The sequence below is a fragment of the Necator americanus genome, chromosome III (assembly GCF_031761385.1).
Source record: "Necator americanus strain Aroian chromosome III, whole genome shotgun sequence".
Taxonomy (NCBI): Eukaryota; Metazoa; Nematoda; class Chromadorea; order Rhabditida; family Ancylostomatidae; genus Necator; species Necator americanus.
The window spans coordinates 1,919,844-1,939,896 of NC_087373.1; the positions used below are offsets into that span (position 1 = coordinate 1,919,844).

A 20,053-nucleotide genomic window follows, 5' to 3' on the forward strand; every position below is an offset into this window, starting at 1 on the left:
CGGATAAACAGTAGGAAAGTGGCAATCTTTTACTTTATCTTCATTGATCGATACGATGACAATCCATGTTTTAAGACTATCCTTTGGCGAGAGAGCGTAATCAATTCGTCCGCTAGATTCACCAACTTCCTCTCTTATTAATACAGTATTTTAATAGCATAAATACATCGAAAAGTGCTAGTAAAAATCATTAAACTTATGGTTCCAGGTTTGTCTGCACTTTTGCAGCAACGTATTTAATGGAAATCCGATAAAAGTAGTTGATCCGTCTCGTCACGGAGACAAGCGAAAGCGGCAAGCGAAAAAACGACCGGCAGTCGCAAAGCAGACGTCTCTACAACTCTATGGATTATTCGAACCTCCTTACCGCGAGTACGAGAATATATGGAATAGGCTAGTTTTTATAGCGTATGTGGAATTGGCTAATACATATCCAAATGCTATAGATCCAACGCCTCTGTCATGCCTCAGCCGAGGGAGGCGGAGGAGGAGAACGACCAGAACGTAACCATGAGGATAGAACGGTGACAAAATCCATAATTCCGTGAACAAAAAGGTAATCATTTCTTCAATTTGTTTACATCATTGAACTTTTTATAATATTTAGCTCAGGAACCTCAAATATGTACAATATTTATGCTCTGAGTTGAAAACTTTTAAATAATGACGTAGTATACATTGCATATCACAGAATTAAGCGAGAACAATACGTAAGCAACTAACTACGGACCAAATCAATGACTAATGGAAAAAAAATTCGATAAAGTCTTAGCGGTGAAATAACCCGAAGGCACTTGATAGGCTTAATTAAGAAGGGAAAAGTGCTAACGACCGTACAACATCACATTAAAGATCAGGCAACCATGAGTGTCTAGATAAGAGAAGAGAAGAAAATCAACGCAAAGAGAGGAACTATCAGAAGTATACTCTGGAACAGCATAAAAAGAACACCTTAGGTTGTTGCATCTAAGCATTTTTGCATTTACGAGCGTACAAGTGCACAATTTTCTACACACATACACAAAAAAAGAGAAGACACTGAGCAACGAAAATGACTCGAAACCAAAATATGCCTGTAGAGTGTCCAGTACCGTACCCTTTCTGGGTATTTCAACATCTTACTGGGATTACATAGCGTCAAAGTGAAACCGATGAGATTGTTGTTGTCGTTCCACCCGATCCTCCTTCTTTTCTCGATAGTGCAAGAACGCAACGACAATAAGCAGCATTGCACATACTAAGGCGATCACCGCTAAGCTCTGAAAATCGTAGTAGCATTAAATTGAGGCGGAGAACAGAACAAGAGTATTCCACCTTGCTTAACTTTTTCAGCTTTCTTATGACTCACAGAAAAACGATAAGTTTAAAAAATCTAATATGAGCACATGTTACAAGTTTAGAGCTCCTTGGGCACTATCATGGCCCAAAAACTTTCCGTAGCATTCATTTGTACTCTTCCATTTCTTCAAAAATGGCAATGTTACATTTTCATAGCATATAAAAAGAACCACAGCAGAAAAAAAACGATTGTGCCCTCACCCTTTATTTGACTTTCTCGTTAACAAGGTATCTTTTATCCTGCGCAGTAGAAGGAGAAAAGGCTCAAACCACTACCCCACTGACACTGCGTATTGATAATTTAACGAGACCACTTCAGTAATTTTCAAGCTATGAGGGATACCCGAAAGAAAATGTGGCAAAACGGAGCGCAGAAATTTCTAAGGGATATCAGTTATGTTTATGTGTGCGAGTTTATGTGCTTTTTGAAATTACTAACTTGTCCCCTGCTTTACTGTTCGCGTGACTTATCCCTGCTTATTCTCATTCTACTCTTCTCGTTGCTGGATTTTCTATTGTTTATTTGTATTCATTCCTTGCCTCTTACTCTGGGCACGCCTTTGAGCGTAATAAATAAATAGATAAATAAATATCAATAGCATTGGAATAAGCTGTATAATGTGTAAATAGTTAGGAAAATATTTACAAAATGCAAAAATAGGGCATAACGCACCTGAAGAATGAGTTGCGAAGGCGTCACATACAACCGCGTCAACCAATGTGAACCCTCTTCCGGTGGAATGACGACGATTCTCGAGTTGGGCACAATTTGTTTCAAAGTGTGTTGGCGAACAGCCAAACCATCCGAATAACGTGGTGCTCCGATGGTTAACTAAAATGCTTACAAATCACTTTAAGGTCAACGAAACTAGATATATTAACGACAACGCTGCAATATTTTGAATGTGCATACCTCATCCACGAAATTAGGACTTCTTCCCAAACCAAACAACACGTAGGGAGGTGCCAGAGCACGGTGTGTAGTGGCTGGGATTTGGCAGGCAGAGCTTTTCAGAGATCCACCCCACCCATCAGACATACTGAAACTTGCGCAAGCGCCGCCCCAGCTCACACCGGATCCTGAAGATTATAAACATCATATGTGAAGAGTAAGAGAGTACAATTGAGTAAAAGAGGCCTTATGAGTTGAGCTAACGTAATAGAGATCTGGCAAGAAGACTTTTGATAAAAGGTACAAAAAGTGCAGAAAATTGAAAAAAACATTACATCACATCAACATCCGATGTGTCCCGTCATTATAAAAATTTGATTTAGAAAGATTTAGCAAAGTACTACAACGAAAGCACTCATATAAAATGTAGCGCAAGTTTTTATATGATTTGAAATGAAATATAAGATACGAAAATAGAATGGAAATGTGACATGCGTAGTCGGGACAGGAAAAAATGAGGGAAGCAGACGAAATCACATTCAAAAAAGGAGCACGCAGAAAATTGGGTAAGATAGCAAGAAAAACAAGTAGAGGAAGAAATGGCTGAGCCAAGAAAGTTGGTTGGATTCATACAGGAAGAAAATGGAAGGAATATGAGGACGTCAAAGAAGGAATCAAAGATCACGACCACGTCAAAGATCGAGGGGACGCAGGAGAAAGAATAAGGTAAGGTGAAAAAGCCGTATATACCAGGGAACAGAATAAATAGGAAGGAGAAGTACACTGTAAGGAGGGGGTTGAAGATAGCTAGTATTCGGGAAAATTGATACACATATCAAAGAAAATTTACTAAAATTTTCACCTAATTCTTTGGAAGTGGGATCGCAACGTTTACCGCAAACATTTGTAAACACTTGTACTTTGAGGAAGGTGACATCACCTTTGTCGTCACAAGGAATGAAACTGAAAAAAAAGCCGCAGTAGATCCGCTAATCCAAGGAAACCACTAGATAAATGGAACAATTTATTACCTGAATTTCGTGTCCCCTTCGAATGGCTTATATTCAATGAGAATGTCAAGACTTCCATCTTCCTATTCAAACAAAATACGTACATTAGTGCTCATATTCATTATAAAACTGCCACATAAAGAAATATTTACGCGAAACAGTGGAAACCACAGTAGTAACTTAGATAGTGCAGAAATGTTTCACTGCACACTCAAATCCACAATTACTGTGACCTTACCTTCAGGTCAAAGAAGGAAGCCATTTTTATCTCTCCTAGAGCTACCTCCTTCGGTTGAATGAAAACACTCTTATTGATCTCGAATCTTCTGAAACAACAAAGTTTCGAACTATGTAAAAATGTAGCTAGAAATATAAAAATGCGTTCGATGGTTTTCACAAATACAAAGTAAGAGATTATCATCATGCCTTGTTCCATTTCTGTCGCAGTTCGTGCATGGGTTGTTATCAATCACCTAAAAATTCTGGAGATGGAAATATAATTCATATGAAAATTGTGATAACCGTTTACATGTTCATCTAATGGACCCTCAGTAAGAAAAAAAAAGAAATTGGAAGCTGTGAAAAGAGACTTTCCTTGATTTGTCCTAGACTTTGCTTCTCAACCAGTGTAGCCACAAGATCTGGATAACCATCAAGAGAAAAATCTCCCACTCGGAAAAGCATCAACGAATCTTCATCGGACAGAATGTTGAAATTCTGGAAAAGAAAGGGACTCGATGATTTTGAGTCTGAAAGGAAATACCCTCAAACTACACTACAAAGTAGTTATCTTTCGCACGAAATATTCACGAAATACTATCGCTACTCCGAAAAAAAACTTTATAGAACCATCTAGCAAAAAGGAAAGTTATGAAATATTGCTAATGAGAGAATTACCTGCAGATCGAATGCATTTGTTGACCATCCACGTGTGTACTGCCAATTAGCAAACTCAGTCACCTGTAACAATTGGTGCGTAAATAGATTCGATAAATACAGCGACCAATAGTTGAAACGCACCTGTTTGCAATCCGCTTTTCGACATATCGGCACAAGCAGTTCAATTAAACCGTCTGCATCAAAATCTGCAGCCATTGGAGCCCCAACGAACTAAAAACTCGAAAACTAGACGACAAAAGCTAATGAAGTCGACAAATTAAACAATAACTGCAAATATACACAAAGATCCTACTATGAACCATAGAAGGAAATTGAATCGACTTTCAAAGGTTTACCTGATGCTCTCCAGGTATCTGACTTATGACAGTTGGTGTTTCCCTCCAACCATTCTTGAAGCGACCCCACATTCGTGGTGTAAGGAACTTCCCACTGCCGGTGACTGTTGAATCCATAAATACAATTTCCGCCAAATGATCACCTTGAAAAATCCAATAGTAAACCACCCACATAACTATGTTTAAATCCCGTCAAAAACCATGATCTTCCCCATACAATCAAAAAGAAAAACGTACAAACCTGTAAAGTCAGCGAACAAATGTGGAACACCAGGATACGGGTCCACTCGGATGAATCCCCTAAAACCAAGACGCGGCTTCTTACGAGATCACCACAATTGAAGAGCCAATCGATAGACACTAACTACAGAGGTATTCACTCACGGGAAGAGATAATTACAATCGATTGCTGGGCTTCCATCACGGCTGAATGTTATGCAGTACATGGATCCATTTGGATAAAAACCTAAGACATCATGCCAACCGTTTCCATCAACATCAATTGCCTAAAGGACAAACAGAGACAGTAGTGACGTCTGCTAATTTGGAAGGAAGAACTACTGCGATTCTTCATCTGAACATATAAATATACGAGAACGGAAACACCACTGTTACTAGAACATACTAGAGCTTGCGAAGAAAGAACGGGGAGTTTGTGCTCCACAAAAGAATCACGAAGAGCCGTTGAAATCCAAACTGAGTGGTAATAATCGGCTCGCTTTTTCATGGATACCTTAATAGGAACAAGGAGATATCAATCAAAATAATAAAGGAAACTGTTAAAGAAGAAGGTTAACTCACACCTTAAATAAGAACTGAACCGAATGAAAATAACATAGCTGTCATTTTAGTAGATCAAGTCAGGTAATGCTGTTCACAAAAGTGATATAGAACGAAAGCACTGACATGCCATCTCTTTCAATTTGGATTTTTCTTTCCTTTCATCGTATCCTTGAGAAAGAAAAAGACAGGATCAAATCCATGACATTCGAAAATTCCAGCTTCTAGAGCTCTTATTTTCTTCACCTAGTGTCCAGTTTAGTTAACAATGCGTAAACATATGAGATGTATTCAGCTTTTTCGCCGAAGAATTGCTGACAGAATTCTTCTCAATCAAAATCCAATGGACACGATTCTAGCGTATACTTTCCAGCGCGAGCACTAAGAGTTGGATCTAACCCTTATACATGATTAAAATGAGCTATACATTACAATAGTACACATTTCTAATAACTGAACAACAAATTAGCTACTGATACTTATACCCCTGCTTCTGAGTTCAAAAGTTTTTCTTACTATTTTCACTAATTCCAGTATTTAATTATTATTCTTCGTTGTAAGCTTACCAAAATGTCCAATTTTGTATCGCCATTAAAATCACCAAGAGAGCATTCAACAGCTGCATCTCCTACTCGAAACGTCGTCGAGTTCTTGAATACACCTTCTTCAAGCTGAAACAGCAGACAATTAAATAACAGAAGGAAGTAATGAAGTATAGTAATACTACCGCAGAAAATGACAAAATTTACAAAACCGAAATAGATTTTAAGTCTTCTAAGTCAATATGACGGAGTATCAGAATGAAAAATGTAGATTAAATGATGAATAAACATACCACATTTAGTAACTCATTATCCTGTAGCAAAACGGTTAAGTTTGTCCCACGTTGTACCAGGATATCTGTGTTGCGGTCGCCATTAAAGTCACCGAACGCACAAACTCGGCCGAATTGGACTGGGACTTTTTTCACTGAAAATTCACGGAAAATAGACTAGATAGAAATGACGCTAGCGAAATAACCTTGACTCTAGAATATCTCAGTATAGAATATGGAAAGTTTACAGTTTTGCGAATTTATAGTGATTGAAAACCATAAGTTCTATAATATAAACTATGGAAATGCGTAAAGAATATGACGGAAATAATTTTCCAAAATATTGATAAATACGTATCTACTCCTATCACAATCACCATCCCCAATATTCTTTTGTAAAAAGCAAATTAGCTGAGGCAAACCAACTACACCCATTTTAAAAATAGACATGTAAGATCATCATTAAAAAGTGCAGAAGTAAGTCGTAAGTACAACACAACATCTCCCCAATATTCTTTTGTAAAAACAAATTAACTGAAGTGAATTAATTACACCTATCCTACAAATAAACACATAACATTGACTTTAAAAAGTGTAGAAGTAAAACGTGAGAACAAAACCACATTTCCCAGTTTTTCTTGTAACCAATAACTGCAGATGTGAAAAAAGCGAGGAAAAGTTACCGAGACTCCAAGACGTTTGTACAGTGGACAACACGAGGAGTAATCGAAAGGCGGTCATCGCGGCATTTCTAGAAGAAGTATTAGCATTAAAAGTATTAATCAAAAGGAAGTAAACAACAAGAAAGGGAATATCGCTAAAACTATGCCCATTTATCAACAAATAAAGAGATATGACAGCAAAATAACCGTTGTCCACGCAGAAAAAAAGTCATTTCAAACAAGTATTTATAGAAAGACAATCAAACAACAACAAGTAAATGATCCTATTGTATAACAAGATAATTTTTTCTATTCTTATTCTATATAACATGTGAGCATAGCAATTCTGAACAAAACCTCATCATAGAAAGAGGTAGTGGCAGTAGATTCACATGAGTAAGTCAGGGTGTCAGTAATAAAGCAAACCAACTGATCTATAGTGACTTTGCAAAACGTTTCTTAATTTCAGGGATAAGTTTTATATGATCATCAGCGCATACTGCAATACATTTATCCAGGCTATCGTTGAATTGTAGCATCTGAAAAAGTAATACAAATGAAATGTTACGCAAGCAACGAGGGTGAATATGGAAGGAGCAATTTACCTGAGTTTCAGTGTATTTATTCACATCAGGACCATACTTCTGAACCAGTTTGTCGTAGCACGTCATAGCACAACGAGACAGTTGATCCTGAGCAACATTATTTAACGTGAGTCTACCTCTGAACTTTGCAAATAAAATCGAGTTAAGCTCATGATTTGATAGCTTGCAAAAAAAAATTGACATTTAACCAAAAGACTCCCAATAAGGCATACTGTCACGGTCTTGTTACTGCTACAACGTCCTCTCCTACTAGGATCAACTCTTAAGGCTTCATTCGCAGGCAAAACATTTGGTGATAATTACTTCCGGTAGAGCTCTTGCTCCAAATAAATACTATTTCGTAATAACTGACTCATATATAAGCCATGAAGTCCCAAAGTTTCGAAAACAGCGCTGGAGACATCAAGAAGGTGGATTTCGAAAGCCGATGCTCAAAAAAGTGGTTGGAAACCACAGAAATCAACACAACCAGTATTATCAGCGATTCGTTTCGGTCAGAACTAAAAAGAACTTTACTAAAGAGTGAGACAGCGCCTAAAAAATTCCGAAAACATTCAAATATTTCACGATGATGAGGAAAATTATCGGAATGGAAGCAGTGAAGTTGTAATATATAAGTCGCTGTCCTTTCCTGTATTTTGAATAGTCGCAAAAACTATGGAAATATTTCGATAGAAACACGCAACATGCGGAACAAAAGAGGTTTGCTCTGGAAAGTCATTTACGCGTTGAGATCTCTACTTCAACTAAAAGAGAACGCACAAATGAATGATGAACGCCCCCTTTTATGATACCCCAATTCAACTGAGCGGGACAAACCAGATGAAATAGCTAAAGCAGCGGCGTTAATTGAATGAAAACCCCGACGGAGCAACTAATGCGAAACAATTGAAATAGACTAGGACCAAAAAAGTCCGCCAGAGATAAAATTGTTGACGAAAAATCCACGGGACCCAAGAAAATTACAAGGAACAACTTACTTGCAACCCTCCGAGTTCCCTTTCCAAAGTCTTCTGAGCGTTTTTCATACCAACATTACATTTCTCAACGCAATGTTCTACTGCTTCACGACTACTGGCCTTGTGTTCACAACATCTAAAATCTAAGATAATTAATCTCAACAGAAAATAGTAAATCTGTTGGAAAAAAAAATAAAGGGAAAGGAATTCAGAGACTATGAAATAAGCTTAAGACTATCAATTGTTAATCACCGACTTTGCCGAACAAAGAAACATTTGTTTCTGCATATCGCGTAAATAATCCCGATCCATTTCGTCAATCATAGAGTCGACAGCGTTCTTTACCTTCTGTTGCGTGGCTTCCATCGTTGAGCTCGACATTTTTGTTACCCTAGAAAAGCAAACAGAAAACTTATTTTTCCATCGCGCATATAAAGTGAAAAACAGAAGTAATCAGAAAATAAGACAGGAAGAATGAAAAAGATGCAACTAGAACCGTACTGATAGTTGTTTACTGCTATGAATTTAGTTCTGGTAGTGAAAATTTCACGAGAGGAGGCAGTAAAAATCCAGAAAAAAAAACTGAAAGAAGTGAGAAATTTATGCGAAGAAGCAGTACAAGAGTAAGACCATAAATCATTCTAGACATCTCGAAATACCACTTCCAACGGATAAAGAAAAAACAGGAAATACATCTATCTGAAGCAGTATTTATGTTATCGAGCGCAGCAGAAAAAGCAGAAGGAAATTTCAGAAAAACTTTTTCACTTTATCCCAAGGACGTCCAAAGGCTTATTTATCTATTCATGAGAAAAAAAAACATGAGCTTGAAGAAGACATCCGGAAAAATCTTCCTAAGCTAACTGGAAAAGAATGGAGAAAAGGAGCATGACTAATACAAGCGGAAGAGCGTGTGAAATAATCAGTGCCAGCTTGAACCCACCAACGATGACGTAACAATAGGTAAATTGATCGAAAAAATAAAAAATCCACGAGTATTGAGAGGAATTTCAATGCACGTCTCTTTAAAACACATGGAAACCTTTGTAAAAGAATTTCAATGCACACCTCTTCAATCTACATGGAAATCGTTGTAAAACAATGAATAAAACTACCACCAGAGGAAAAATCAGGAAAAGATCCAGGAAAATCCATATAAACCCGTAACGAAGCCGTTTTATTCTTTGTTACTCGACTGGTTGGTTGCTCAGTGTCAGCTCCTAATGAGGAAAGATCAATACCAATCTTAGCTACGGCTCAAGCTAATCAATAAAGGAAGCTGTGTATTCAATCAATGCCAGGATTCAAGGACAATAGAACATGGGTATTGTTTGACAGGAACTTCCCAATATGTGCCCGAAAACGCTAAACCCAATCGATAATCCGGAATAACTACTCAATGACGAGCACGATGACCATAACGACAACAGGAGGATTACAAACGATACGAGCAATAACAGTTTTGCGTTGGAGCGTGAATTGTCCGTGGAGCGGAGTAAGCGACGAGCGCTATGGTGAAGTCGTGAGGTCCTCTAAGCGGAAATGTTAGGGATGGATTTTTTTCTCCTAAACTTGGAGAATGAGGTTAAGATAGGTAATTTGGGTTATTTTTCAGCTAATTGTTCCTATGTGGTTGGGGTTTTGGGATTGGAGAGGAACTGTTGCTGTTTCGTCATTCGATTTTTATTTGGGTTCGTGGATCGGCGATTCACCACCGCGGATCACATCGTGCACATCCTCCGATTTCTCACATATTTCACTCATTGTTTGCTCGTTTTGCTTGTATGCGGACTGTCTGTGTGTGCGTGTGTGTAGGCACGCGCTAAAATGAGTCTCTGAGAACTCGGAGGCGTGGTTTTTGGACCGCCAGAGGATCAATAAGGCGAGAGAAAGAGTGGAGAGGAGATTCGCGTCGCTGTGGCGAACGAATGACAATCCAGTCGTCCGCTCATATCGAGCATCCGACTGACGTTAGTCGTCTCCTCCATCGTCGTCGTCGTCGTCGTCGTCGTCTGAATGGAGAACTCGATCGTCTAGTGGACGAGATCCAGTCGGGACCCGGAACGGACAGCGATGGCCGATAAGGTCATTCTTACGGAGGTGCTTGAAGCATCAAATTTAACGGAGACCTACGCTGAATTCACTGCGCACACATTAATCAATGAGTAAGTGGATTTACGACGGTTCCTCGTTGTTGGTTTATCGCCCATGGCCGAACAAAAAGTTGTTGTTGTTTTTATTTATCGCTCATAGCCGAACGGAAAGTTGTTGCTTTTGGTTTATCGCTCATAGCCGAACGAAAAGTCTGCTCATAAGGTGTATTATACACCCATTCATGTTTTCCTCAATTTTTTTCATATTCAGTATTCTTTTCTTAACCTTACCTCGGATGTGAGGTTGTTATAATCCTTTATTCGTTGCGAACGGTTCTGGCGAGTTCGCCATCTTCAGACCTGAACCTTTAAAGGATTAAAGGATCGAACGTGATTTCTCCGATCAAACACCCTTAATCCACCCAATAAAGAAAATCCTGAGTCTTTGACCGTTGGGTATCGTAGTTATAAAAGTGTAAGTACTCACCTTTGGGTCGGAGAATTTCCCAGCTAGCTACCCTCCGACTCTAAGGCAACAACTACACTTCCGGATGTAAGTGTGAGGTTCAAGACGAGACTTAGGGTTTTCTTTGTGGGGCGGATATGGTGTTGATAGTTTAAATCACAGAAATTATAACATAAATATGAATAAGTATGAAATATAGAACAATAAAAATAAATGATAAGTATAAATCATTGTCGAATACGTCAGCCAATAATCAAGGATTCTAACGACCTCGTGTGCGGCTCAAGTCAAGACTATAATACTATATCATTATCTTGCCAAGGTTTATTGAAAATCGTACACGGAGTCAATTATTTATGTTTTGTGCTTATTACACGCACCAAACTGGTTACAAACGAACGATCGAAGGGGATTCTCTCTCCCTAACCAGTTCCTTTCATCCGAATATTCGAATATCTTTCAGGAGATCTCTAGGATTTTCTTCGGGGAATACTTTGAATCCGTTTTTTTTCAACTTGAGTAAGTCCCAGTTCAGTTTTCTTCAACTAATCATCATCCCCTTATGTTTTTTTTTTACTATTTCCAGTCTTTCACTTTATTGAGTCTTTTCGTAGTAGTAATTTGTATTTTGACGTGGGTAGTGAGTAGGATTTCTATGGTATTGTGTTGTAATGTTGATTGTTTACCAATATCCATTCATCCATACAACGGATTATTTGTGCTGAGTCAATGAGACTCTCACACACACACACGGTTGGCGGGTATTTGTGTGTGTGAGTTTGTTTGCAGCGAGTACACAGTAGTTAACGGAGTTTCTCTCCTTGACACACTCTGATTTCTGTCATGCTCCAATCGATAATGTCTCACTGTTATCTGAGCAAACATACGTATCACCGCGTCTAAGGCTTCACATTGCGTAGAAAACTTCTGGGAAAGAGCTCATCAGTGGGTACACTGTCCAGGGAATCCTAGTGATGTAAAGAAAATATGTGAACTATTTATGTAATGGGTGCTAGAGGCCCAAAGACATCATCCCACGAATCTGGGGTGGTACGGATTTCAGGTAAAGTATCCGTATACGGGGTCGTAGATTATGGAGACGTGGGTAGTTCCGCTCATCTCTCCCTGCATCACTGCGAGCAGCCGCCTCTAGAATGCTGTTTTGAACGACGTCATCTATTGCAACGCTCCACCCCTTGCGCCGCCTCCGCACTGCGATTGGGCGAAAATGAATTTGCGCTGCCCCGATTGGCGGCAAAGGACGCTACGCGTGCAAGGGTGGCACGCTGCAATGGAGGGCATTGCACAAAACAGCATCCAGAGGCCGGCTGCTTGCATTGATTCAGGGAGAGATCAGTGGAACCACCCCGGTCTCCATAATCTCCATATACGGATACTCCATCGGAAATCCGTACCACCCCAGATTCGTGGTGTGCTGCCTTTAAGGTTTGTAATACTGTATTTGAACAGATCGAGACAGTGATTCAGTGGAATACTGTATTGTACAGATAGAGAAATGTGCAATTAATGCAAGTGAACGGCTGAATGAGTGGGCAGAGCGTTGTCTGCCGCAGTTTAGGATGATGCAGGTAGTTATGCCCCACCAAAATAACCGTAACAGCGAGGAACGTTGTATACCACCAAGAAAAAAATCCATAAATACTTCATCAATATCAGCACAAGCACTTTTTTACCGTTTGTAGCTGCCAGAACGTCGTCTGAATCCCCGCAAAATCAGGAGAACAGATTGAGTCGACAAACACTGGTTGCCTGGTTTTCGGCACTCGTTTGGGAGTATTTGAGGGAGTAAGTAGATATACCCTGGTCATAAATGGAAGAATTTGAAGTGGACATGTGTTGTACCGCCGAAAAGTGCGATTGTGGTCCTGAACAGATGTTACAGTCCGGTTAAAACGACTTCATTTACAGAGCTGCATCGCATAAGCGGTTACGTGAAAGGAGGCACAGTTCACAAATTCCACAGACACAACTACGAATTCATCATCGTAATGCAGCCAGCAGCTGAATTATACCTCGAGTGCCGAACCGAAGGAAGGTCCCAACACGAACACTGTGTCTACTGTAGGGCTGGTGCCAGCAGAATGAAACACAGGAAGAAAATTGCTAATTTTTGACACAATTTTTGAATTATGATCAAATGGTCGAAAAAGTTATTTTATGCAACATCAATGACAAACAACAATCCCCTCCTCGCCCTTCCAGCTCTTCCCAGTTTACTGGAGGGGTCAACGGAAATATTTGAGGTTTTGGAACCCGGAAGAATGTAGTACTAGGATTAGAACTAAGAGTACTTCACAGTAATACTACTCCTAAACCGTCAAAGGATGTTTGAGGTATAAATCCAAGTGCTTTTGTTCGCGCCCGAATGATCTCGGTCGTCTGTAAATAGCGCGATGCGGATGCGTCGCGGCTGCGTGGGTCTATGTAAATGTCTGCAACTATAGCGGCTGCTAGGATCATATAACTCACACGCTATGCATTTTTGAGGCTCAATTTCTTAGTGGAGTCTGTTCACTTATCCATTTCTTTTTGCTGCATCACGTTTTCCCATTCTTTCTCAGTTCATTTCTTACTTTAATTTCCAGATGGGCTTGCATAATTTCTCTTTTCTCATAGAAGTGTTTTTTTTTCTTTCAAACGACAAGAGCACCAGCAAATGGATTTAAAGAGAATCTCCCAGGAACAATAAAAGGACCATATTTGAAGGATCTGAATGGAAGCAGGACTATCAAAAAATAATAATAAAATAATAGTACGATAATAGAATAAAAATAAATATATATGAAATAAGTGATAAAAATTAAAATAAATAGTAAAATGAGGTGTATAAGTAAAGTGAATATATAAATGAATATAAAATGATGATAATAGATATAAATATTAAATAAATTGACAAATAAATAAATAAATAAAATTAAAAAGACCACGTTTCAGACTTCGCCATGTTCGCGACGATCCATCGGTTCGTTACTATGGGTTGGACGATCGAGCGGAGCTCGGCGAGCCAGCCGATCAACGGACCGCACAGGAGGCCTCCGCCAAGGAAGATAACACTTTCACCGTTGATGACGCTGTGGAAGCGCTAGGATTTGGTCGATTTCAAGTGAAATTGAGTCTGTTGACTGGGATCGCTTGGGTGGGTACAGAGGACAATCCTTAATGGAGTGGAAATTTCCAGAATTTCCAGTGATTCGTCGTCTAATTTTTTTTTGTTTCCCTTCGAAGCTCAGATCTCTTCCTTCTCTTCCTATTCGCATTTATTTCACTTAATTTTTATTTTTTTAATGTTATCTCCAACATCTTATGTTTTCTCTTAGATACTTCGATGATTTTTGTTGATTAAGAACAGTAGAATCAGAATTTAATGGCTTTGACAAGGCGACTACCGTAATTTTTCTACCGTAATTTGAGAAAGTTGCATTTTCCCAGCCATTAGCTCTATATCAAGCAAAAAAGTGCTCGGCGAACGTAAGTCTTGTCCTTGGAGCGCTCATCACCGAACTAATCCGGCTGGAGTCACCCGTCGGAGCAAGGCATTGCCCCTGTGAAATTCATGTGGAATGTTGATGGCGGAAAATATTTGTTTTTAAATTTAAACTGTGACAAATTGCAAACCCTAAGAGTAGAATGATTTTTGAGTTTTTTTTTCGAGTTTTTCCAACTCATACTTCTATAAAAAATTAAATATGTTCCTGGAATATGTAGTCCGTCCGAGTAATGCATTCCTCTCATGAAATTCTAGGAACGCTGATAGAAAATGAAATTCTTCTAGGGTTTTATTTGTTTCTGAATTTTAACTACAATAAAAAGTGAATAATTATGATAAATTATTATTATTTTTATTCAAAGACAGGAGAGTGACCGGAGTTTTGTGGTTGTTTCTGGGTTTTTTTTGAACTCCTCGTACTTTTATGAAAATTCTGATTGTTCGTCCTTAATTTTTCTTGGGTGTTTTTTCTTTCAACTGAAAAAATTCTTTTTGCTAGTTGTTTATAGTGGTTGATTGCTTCATAAAATAAAACAAAAATTAGAATCATAAAAGCTTTCTGAAGGAAACGTTGAAAATTTTCCATTAGGCTGTCTTTCCTGAGAAAAGGCGAATGGTGAAGGAACAACACAATAAAAAGATTTGTTTTTTTTTGTTAAAATTGTTAGCTGACAGTATATAATTTTTATTAATTGTTTGGAATTTGTTTGAAATATCCGAAATTTCACCAAAATGAGTGTTGCTTCGATATCTTTCCACGAATTTCTCTAAACAATTTCTTTCTAGGAATTCCAGAAAAATTCTCCAAAGAACACTTTAAAATGGGATAAATGGGATCAATACTCCGTTCGACCAGCCGTTAACACAAAAGATCCTTTACGGTAGCTAATCAAATTATCCTTTCTCTTTCCGGATCGCTTTTAAGAGAAATTTGGCCGTAGTTCTAAAAAAAAAGAGCCGTTCTCGTTGCTTGAAAAGAGGCTTGATTGATTCCGCTGCATTTGAGTGGGCTGAAAATGACAGCTCTCAGATGGGGAACGAGTTTGTTTTTGACGCCGAGGAACACGGTTCAGCGTTAGCCTGAAAATTCCTTATGGCGCAAAGCTGGGGAGTATATGGGGGGAGGGGATTCAGAGGGAAACTACAATACTATGCATGAACGTTGAAAAACGGCCGACGGTGCTGCACCGTCGGCCAACGTCGTTTGCTCATAACTGCTAAAAAAATGGAAATTTCAGGACAACTCATGCATCATTAGATTCCTCTCTTTGAGATCTATACAAAAACCCACATATTGTTGAGAAAAGAGCAAAATAACGTCAAATATGCGCCAAAAAGCAATAATTGGAACCTAACATAGCCTAAGGTTATAGTTGAAAAAGTGTTCAGAGACTCACTTTTTCACATTTTTCCACATTTTTCACACTTTTTTTTTTTACATTTTTTCCACATTTCACAAAACAAACATATAGAAATTCATTTTCTGTCATAAAAAAAACTTCTTCAATTTTTTTAAAATTTAATTTTTGACTTTTCTTTCTCGAATTTTAGCACGTTCAGGACCTTCTTTAAATTCACCTATGGTATTTTTATTTTCGATTTCAGTAGAGTGATTCAAATGCTCCTAAGTTATTTAAGGATCTGATAAATGCTCCTGGTCCGGAAAAAGTCACAAATTACATCTTTTTAAAATTTTTTATGCCTTTAACGAATTACATCTATCAGCGTGCTTATTTTTTTTCTTACATTCAGAACGTTTAGATAAGATACACATATCTACACTTATACATTTTATTTTTTTAATGAAAAAAATTTTTTTTTGTTTACTTTCATTTGTATTTACTTTAATTTTTCAAAAAAAAATCCTCATTATTAATTTTTGAAAATTTCTGAGTGTATGTTATTCGTGAATTCGTATATTTACATTTCACTTCTAAACGATGACGAAAACATGAATTGTTTGTTTTTTGAATGATTCTTTGTTGAAAATTTTGGCGCAAATTTTTATTTCTATTCATTTTCAGCAAATAACAACGTATAAGGTGTATTTCTTGTTGATTATTTTATTTTTTCGTGGATTTTCTCGGAATTTCCGCAATTTCAGATGGCGGACGCGATGGAAATGATGCTGCTCTCGTTACTTTCACCGGCGCTCGCCTGTGAATGGGGTGTGGCGCCCGTGCAGCAAGCACTCGTCACCACTTGTGTGTTTAGCGGAATGATGTTGAGCAGCACATTCTGGGGGAAGACCTGCGACAGATTTGGTCGTAGAGTGGTGAGCGCACAGTTTTCCCCCGGGATTTTCCCAGAATTTTAAGAATATTTAATATTATTATTATTATTATTATTATTACTATTATTATTAGGGGCGAGTGTGGCGCAGTCGGTTACAGGACCATTGTAGCCACATGGTCGAGGGTTCGTAACCGCCCTAGTGCTCATCAAGCCTTTCATCCCTCCAGGGTCGATAAATTGGCTCCGGACTTGTTAGGGAGGATAAAAACCCCGACTTGACACATCGGCTGGCCCCCGCAAGTCATTGTATAGGCCAACACGCGTTCCAAAACCTCAACGATTACGAATTCCAGTAAGACGCATTGGCGCATCCCGAGTGGATTGATACTTTATCCTTTTATTCTTTTTATTATTATTTATTTATTTACTTGTTTATTTATTTATTTCCCAAGAATCCCCTGAGAATCCCTACTTTTTCCGCTTTCCAGGGCCTCATCGCTTCCACACTCGTTGCTTCGGTGATGGGAGCGATCAGTGGTTTTTCGCCAAGCTTCTATGTTCTGCTCTTTTTCCGTGGTCTAACAGGATTTGGTATCGGCGGAGTTCCGCAATCGTAAGTTCTTCGCTAATAGCGGAACTGTAAAGAATTTTTCGTGAGAGATTTCATGTGAATTGATGAAAATCCGAAAATGAGGGGGAAAATCCGATGTAAACAAATACTTAAGCAGATTTTTGTGGGATTCCTGGAAAATCTCTTAAGTCGTAGAGAATGTGATCTGATAGGAAACGTTATAGAGCAAATTTTGTTTCCCGTTCCATACAGGAAAATATTTTGCTGCTTTTTTTTACAAAGGGAATCTAATGGGACCACTAGAATTGCATTCAAAAAAAAAAATGAAATAAAATAAATAAAAAATTCTTTTTGTGGGATAAGATTAACGGCGCCATTCTCGAAAACGCTCGGGATTTTTCGCCTCTTTTTTGACTTGTAGCTCCATTCTTTTCTTTTTATTTATGAGTTGTTTCGGGATTTTATTTTACCTTGTTATTTTTTTCTTTTATATTATTTGTGAACATAACAAAATGAAGAAAAAAGCAAATTATAAATATCCTTTTGCTGTTCGGCGATTAGCGACCCGCTCTCACTTTTCAGAGTCACTCTCTACGCTGAATTTCTTCCCACTCAACAAAGAGCAAAATGCGTAGTATTGATCGAATCATTTTGGGCGATTGGAGCCGCGTTCGAGGCTCTGTTGGCCTACCTGGTGATGGCCACGTGGGGTTGGAGAGTGCTGGTGATTCTCTCCTCATTGCCGCTGGGAATGTTCGGGATTCTCTCCTTTGTATGTCTTTTCTTCCCATACATCTAATCTAAATCCTAAAGAATTTTGACGTTTTCCTCGCTTCAGTGGCTCCCTGAATCGGCTCGATTCGACATGGCCTGCGGTCGTCCCGAAAAAGCGCTGGCCACTTTACAGAAAGCCGCCAAGGAGAACCGTGTAAAACTTCCAGACGGTCGATTGGTAGCATCCACATCCCATTCTGTAAGTTCGGCACCTCAATTTTCCCTTATCTCTGGAAAATACCTATTTTTCCTATGTTATTTTAAATTTTAAATCTTTTTTCAAATTTTTCAAATTTTCATGAAACTATTTTTTTTATTTGTTGGTTTCAGGCTGAACAACGAGGTGACATCTCGAATCTTTTGTCACGGGATTACCGCAGCACAACATTGCTATTGTGGTTCATATGGGCTGTGAATGCGTTCTCATACTACGGTATGGTGTTGTTCACTACCGTACTCTTCCAGTCCCATGACGAATGTCATGGTGGATTGTTCTCGAATGGAACTCAACTCGAATTGTGTCATCCGCTCACACGGAAAGACTATTTCGACCTGTTATCCACCACTATGGCCGAATTTCCAGGTACTACAATCCTTTAACGGATCTCAGTAGCACCTACAGTAACCCTTTTCAGGATTAATCATTACTGTAGTAATCATTGAATGGTTTGGAAGGAAGAAAACTATGGCACTGGAGTTTGCCGTGTTTTCACTGTTCACATTTGCACTCTATTTCTGTTTGGATAGGTAGGAATTTCGTGTGTTTCCAGCGTTACAGTACCTGACTACAGTACCTCTGCCTAGGTTTACTGTAACGACGATGATTTTCGTTGCTCGAGCTTTTATCTCTGGTGCCTTCCAGTGCGCTTATGTGTATACTCCAGAGGTGAGCTACCGTATCTTTGGCTAGAGACGTAGATAAAGAAGCAGATCAGTTCTTTCGCGTTTATTCTGCTCATTCCTTCGATAATCTTCACCTTAAGCTGCGCTCCTTCCGAAAACCGAGCACAGATTGATAGAAAAATACTAATAATACTTGCAGGTTTATCCAACAACTCTTCGAGCCGTTGGTTTGGGTGCTTCGTCTGCAATGGCACGAATCGGCGCCATTATCACTCCATTTGTAGCGCAGGTGAGCACAAAATTCTTCTTTTTTGGCAGCGCTTTTTCTCTGTGATTTCATTTCATTCATTCCTCCTTCCTCCTTGTTTTCTCCCTCCCTCTATTCCTTCCTCCTTCCTACTTGTACTTGTCTGTCTGTCTCACCATCTGTCATTGTCAATTTGTCACATTTTAGGTAGCATCCGGAAAATCGCTCTCTCTACCCATAGGGATCTATGGAACAACCGCTTTACTTGGACTAATCGCCTCATTGTCTCTTCCAATAGAGACCAGAGGCCGAAAGATGCAGGTTTGCCTTAGAGTAAATAAATAAGTTAATGGCTGACTGAGTAAATAAACAAGTAAATAAAGAAATGTTGAAGACTCTACTATCAGTATAAAGATTCTATTTTTTATTTTATGATGACTTTGTGGTGCAGTATGATGAAGGAAAATCTGAAAATCTTTGGAAAAAAGTACAGGATCTGAGTTTTAGAAAGTATTTCCTCGTCTAGAATTTTCTAGAAATGATACCAATGTAGGTTTACTTTACCTAAATCAATTCTTTTGAAAATATGTATTTGAAAGAAACTCTCAGAGAGTTTCCATAACGGATGAACCGGCTATTATTTTAAAAAAATAATTTTTCTTCGAAAGTTTCTGAAGAAAAGATTGTTTTTGCAAGTTTCCAACTTTTTTAAATGAAGGAGCAATATAGAAAAAAAAAGAAAAGAATAGATAGAAAAAAACTAAAATAAAAAAGCTTGAATGTCTGACTCACAGTAGAACAACTAAACCTTTTTTTAGGATACTCATTAACACATAATCAATCGATTCGGATCAATAAACTGATCCTTCTCAGAGTGCTGACTTCACAATCAACACAGGATTTCTCTTCTTCTATTTTTCCACTTTGATTTCCCTCTGAACATATGCATTGTTCTCAGGATTACGTGTTTTGGAAAATCTTCGAAGTTGAACTGATTCGAATTTTTCTTCACAACATCATT

The 20,053-nt window shown here is 38.5% G+C and overlaps 3 protein-coding genes across 7 annotated transcripts; 2 read left to right on the forward strand and 1 right to left on the reverse strand.

The window, feature by feature from the left end:
• Positions 1–198: 198 nt before the first annotated feature.
• On the forward strand, positions 199–528 carry RB195_008350 (uncharacterized protein; the record flags this gene model as incomplete). Of its 2 annotated transcripts, none has more annotated exons than XM_064194792.1 (3): positions 199–208; positions 258–393; positions 447–528. In XM_064194792.1, 3 exons carry the CDS (start codon positions 199–201, stop codon positions 526–528), a joined length of 228 nt encoding a protein of 75 aa, XP_064045936.1. The 2 variants fall into 2 exon arrangements, with proteins under 2 accessions (XP_064045936.1, XP_064045937.1); XM_064194791.1 differs by having other exon boundaries at positions 258–372.
• Positions 529–1,127: 599 nt separating this feature from the next.
• Positions 1,128–10,283, reverse strand: RB195_008351 (uncharacterized protein; the record flags this gene model as incomplete). Of its 3 annotated transcripts, XM_064194794.1 has the most annotated exons (23): positions 1,128–1,259; positions 2,012–2,170; positions 2,252–2,418; positions 3,093–3,193; positions 3,262–3,323; positions 3,479–3,566; positions 3,667–3,713; positions 3,865–3,957; positions 4,138–4,200; positions 4,261–4,350; positions 4,476–4,618; positions 4,717–4,775; positions 4,860–4,981; positions 5,101–5,208; positions 5,822–5,926; positions 6,091–6,224; positions 6,753–6,820; positions 7,176–7,270; positions 7,337–7,423; positions 8,317–8,431; positions 8,552–8,686; positions 8,797–8,877; positions 10,222–10,283. In XM_064194794.1, the coding sequence occupies 23 exons, from the start codon at positions 10,281–10,283 to the stop codon at positions 1,128–1,130; spliced, it is 2,316 nt and encodes a 771-aa protein (XP_064045938.1). The 3 variants fall into 3 exon arrangements, with proteins under 3 accessions (XP_064045938.1, XP_064045939.1, XP_013301593.1); XM_064194793.1 differs by lacking the exons at positions 3,479–3,566; positions 3,667–3,713; positions 7,176–7,270; ... (3 more) ...; positions 8,797–8,877; positions 10,222–10,283 and having other exon boundaries at positions 6,753–6,810; XM_013446139.2 differs by lacking the exons at positions 1,128–1,259; positions 2,012–2,170; positions 2,252–2,418; ... (14 more) ...; positions 8,797–8,877; positions 10,222–10,283 and having other exon boundaries at positions 7,166–7,270; positions 8,552–8,676.
• Positions 10,284–10,368: 85 nt separating this feature from the next.
• RB195_008352 (uncharacterized protein) lies at positions 10,369–19,862 on the forward strand (the record flags this gene model as incomplete). 2 transcript variants are annotated; one of them, XM_064194796.1, is made up of 12 exons in its annotated part: positions 10,369–10,460; positions 13,810–14,011; positions 16,467–16,637; positions 17,086–17,210; positions 17,751–17,892; positions 18,007–18,141; positions 18,273–18,525; positions 18,578–18,689; positions 18,747–18,828; positions 18,985–19,074; positions 19,240–19,353; positions 19,851–19,862. In XM_064194796.1, the coding sequence occupies 12 exons, from the start codon at positions 10,369–10,371 to the stop codon at positions 19,860–19,862; spliced, it is 1,530 nt and encodes a 509-aa protein (XP_064045940.1). The 2 variants fall into 2 exon arrangements, with proteins under 2 accessions (XP_064045940.1, XP_064045941.1); XM_064194795.1 differs by lacking the exon at positions 19,851–19,862 and adding an exon at positions 19,484–19,558.
• Between the last annotated feature and the right edge of the window lie 191 nt (positions 19,863–20,053).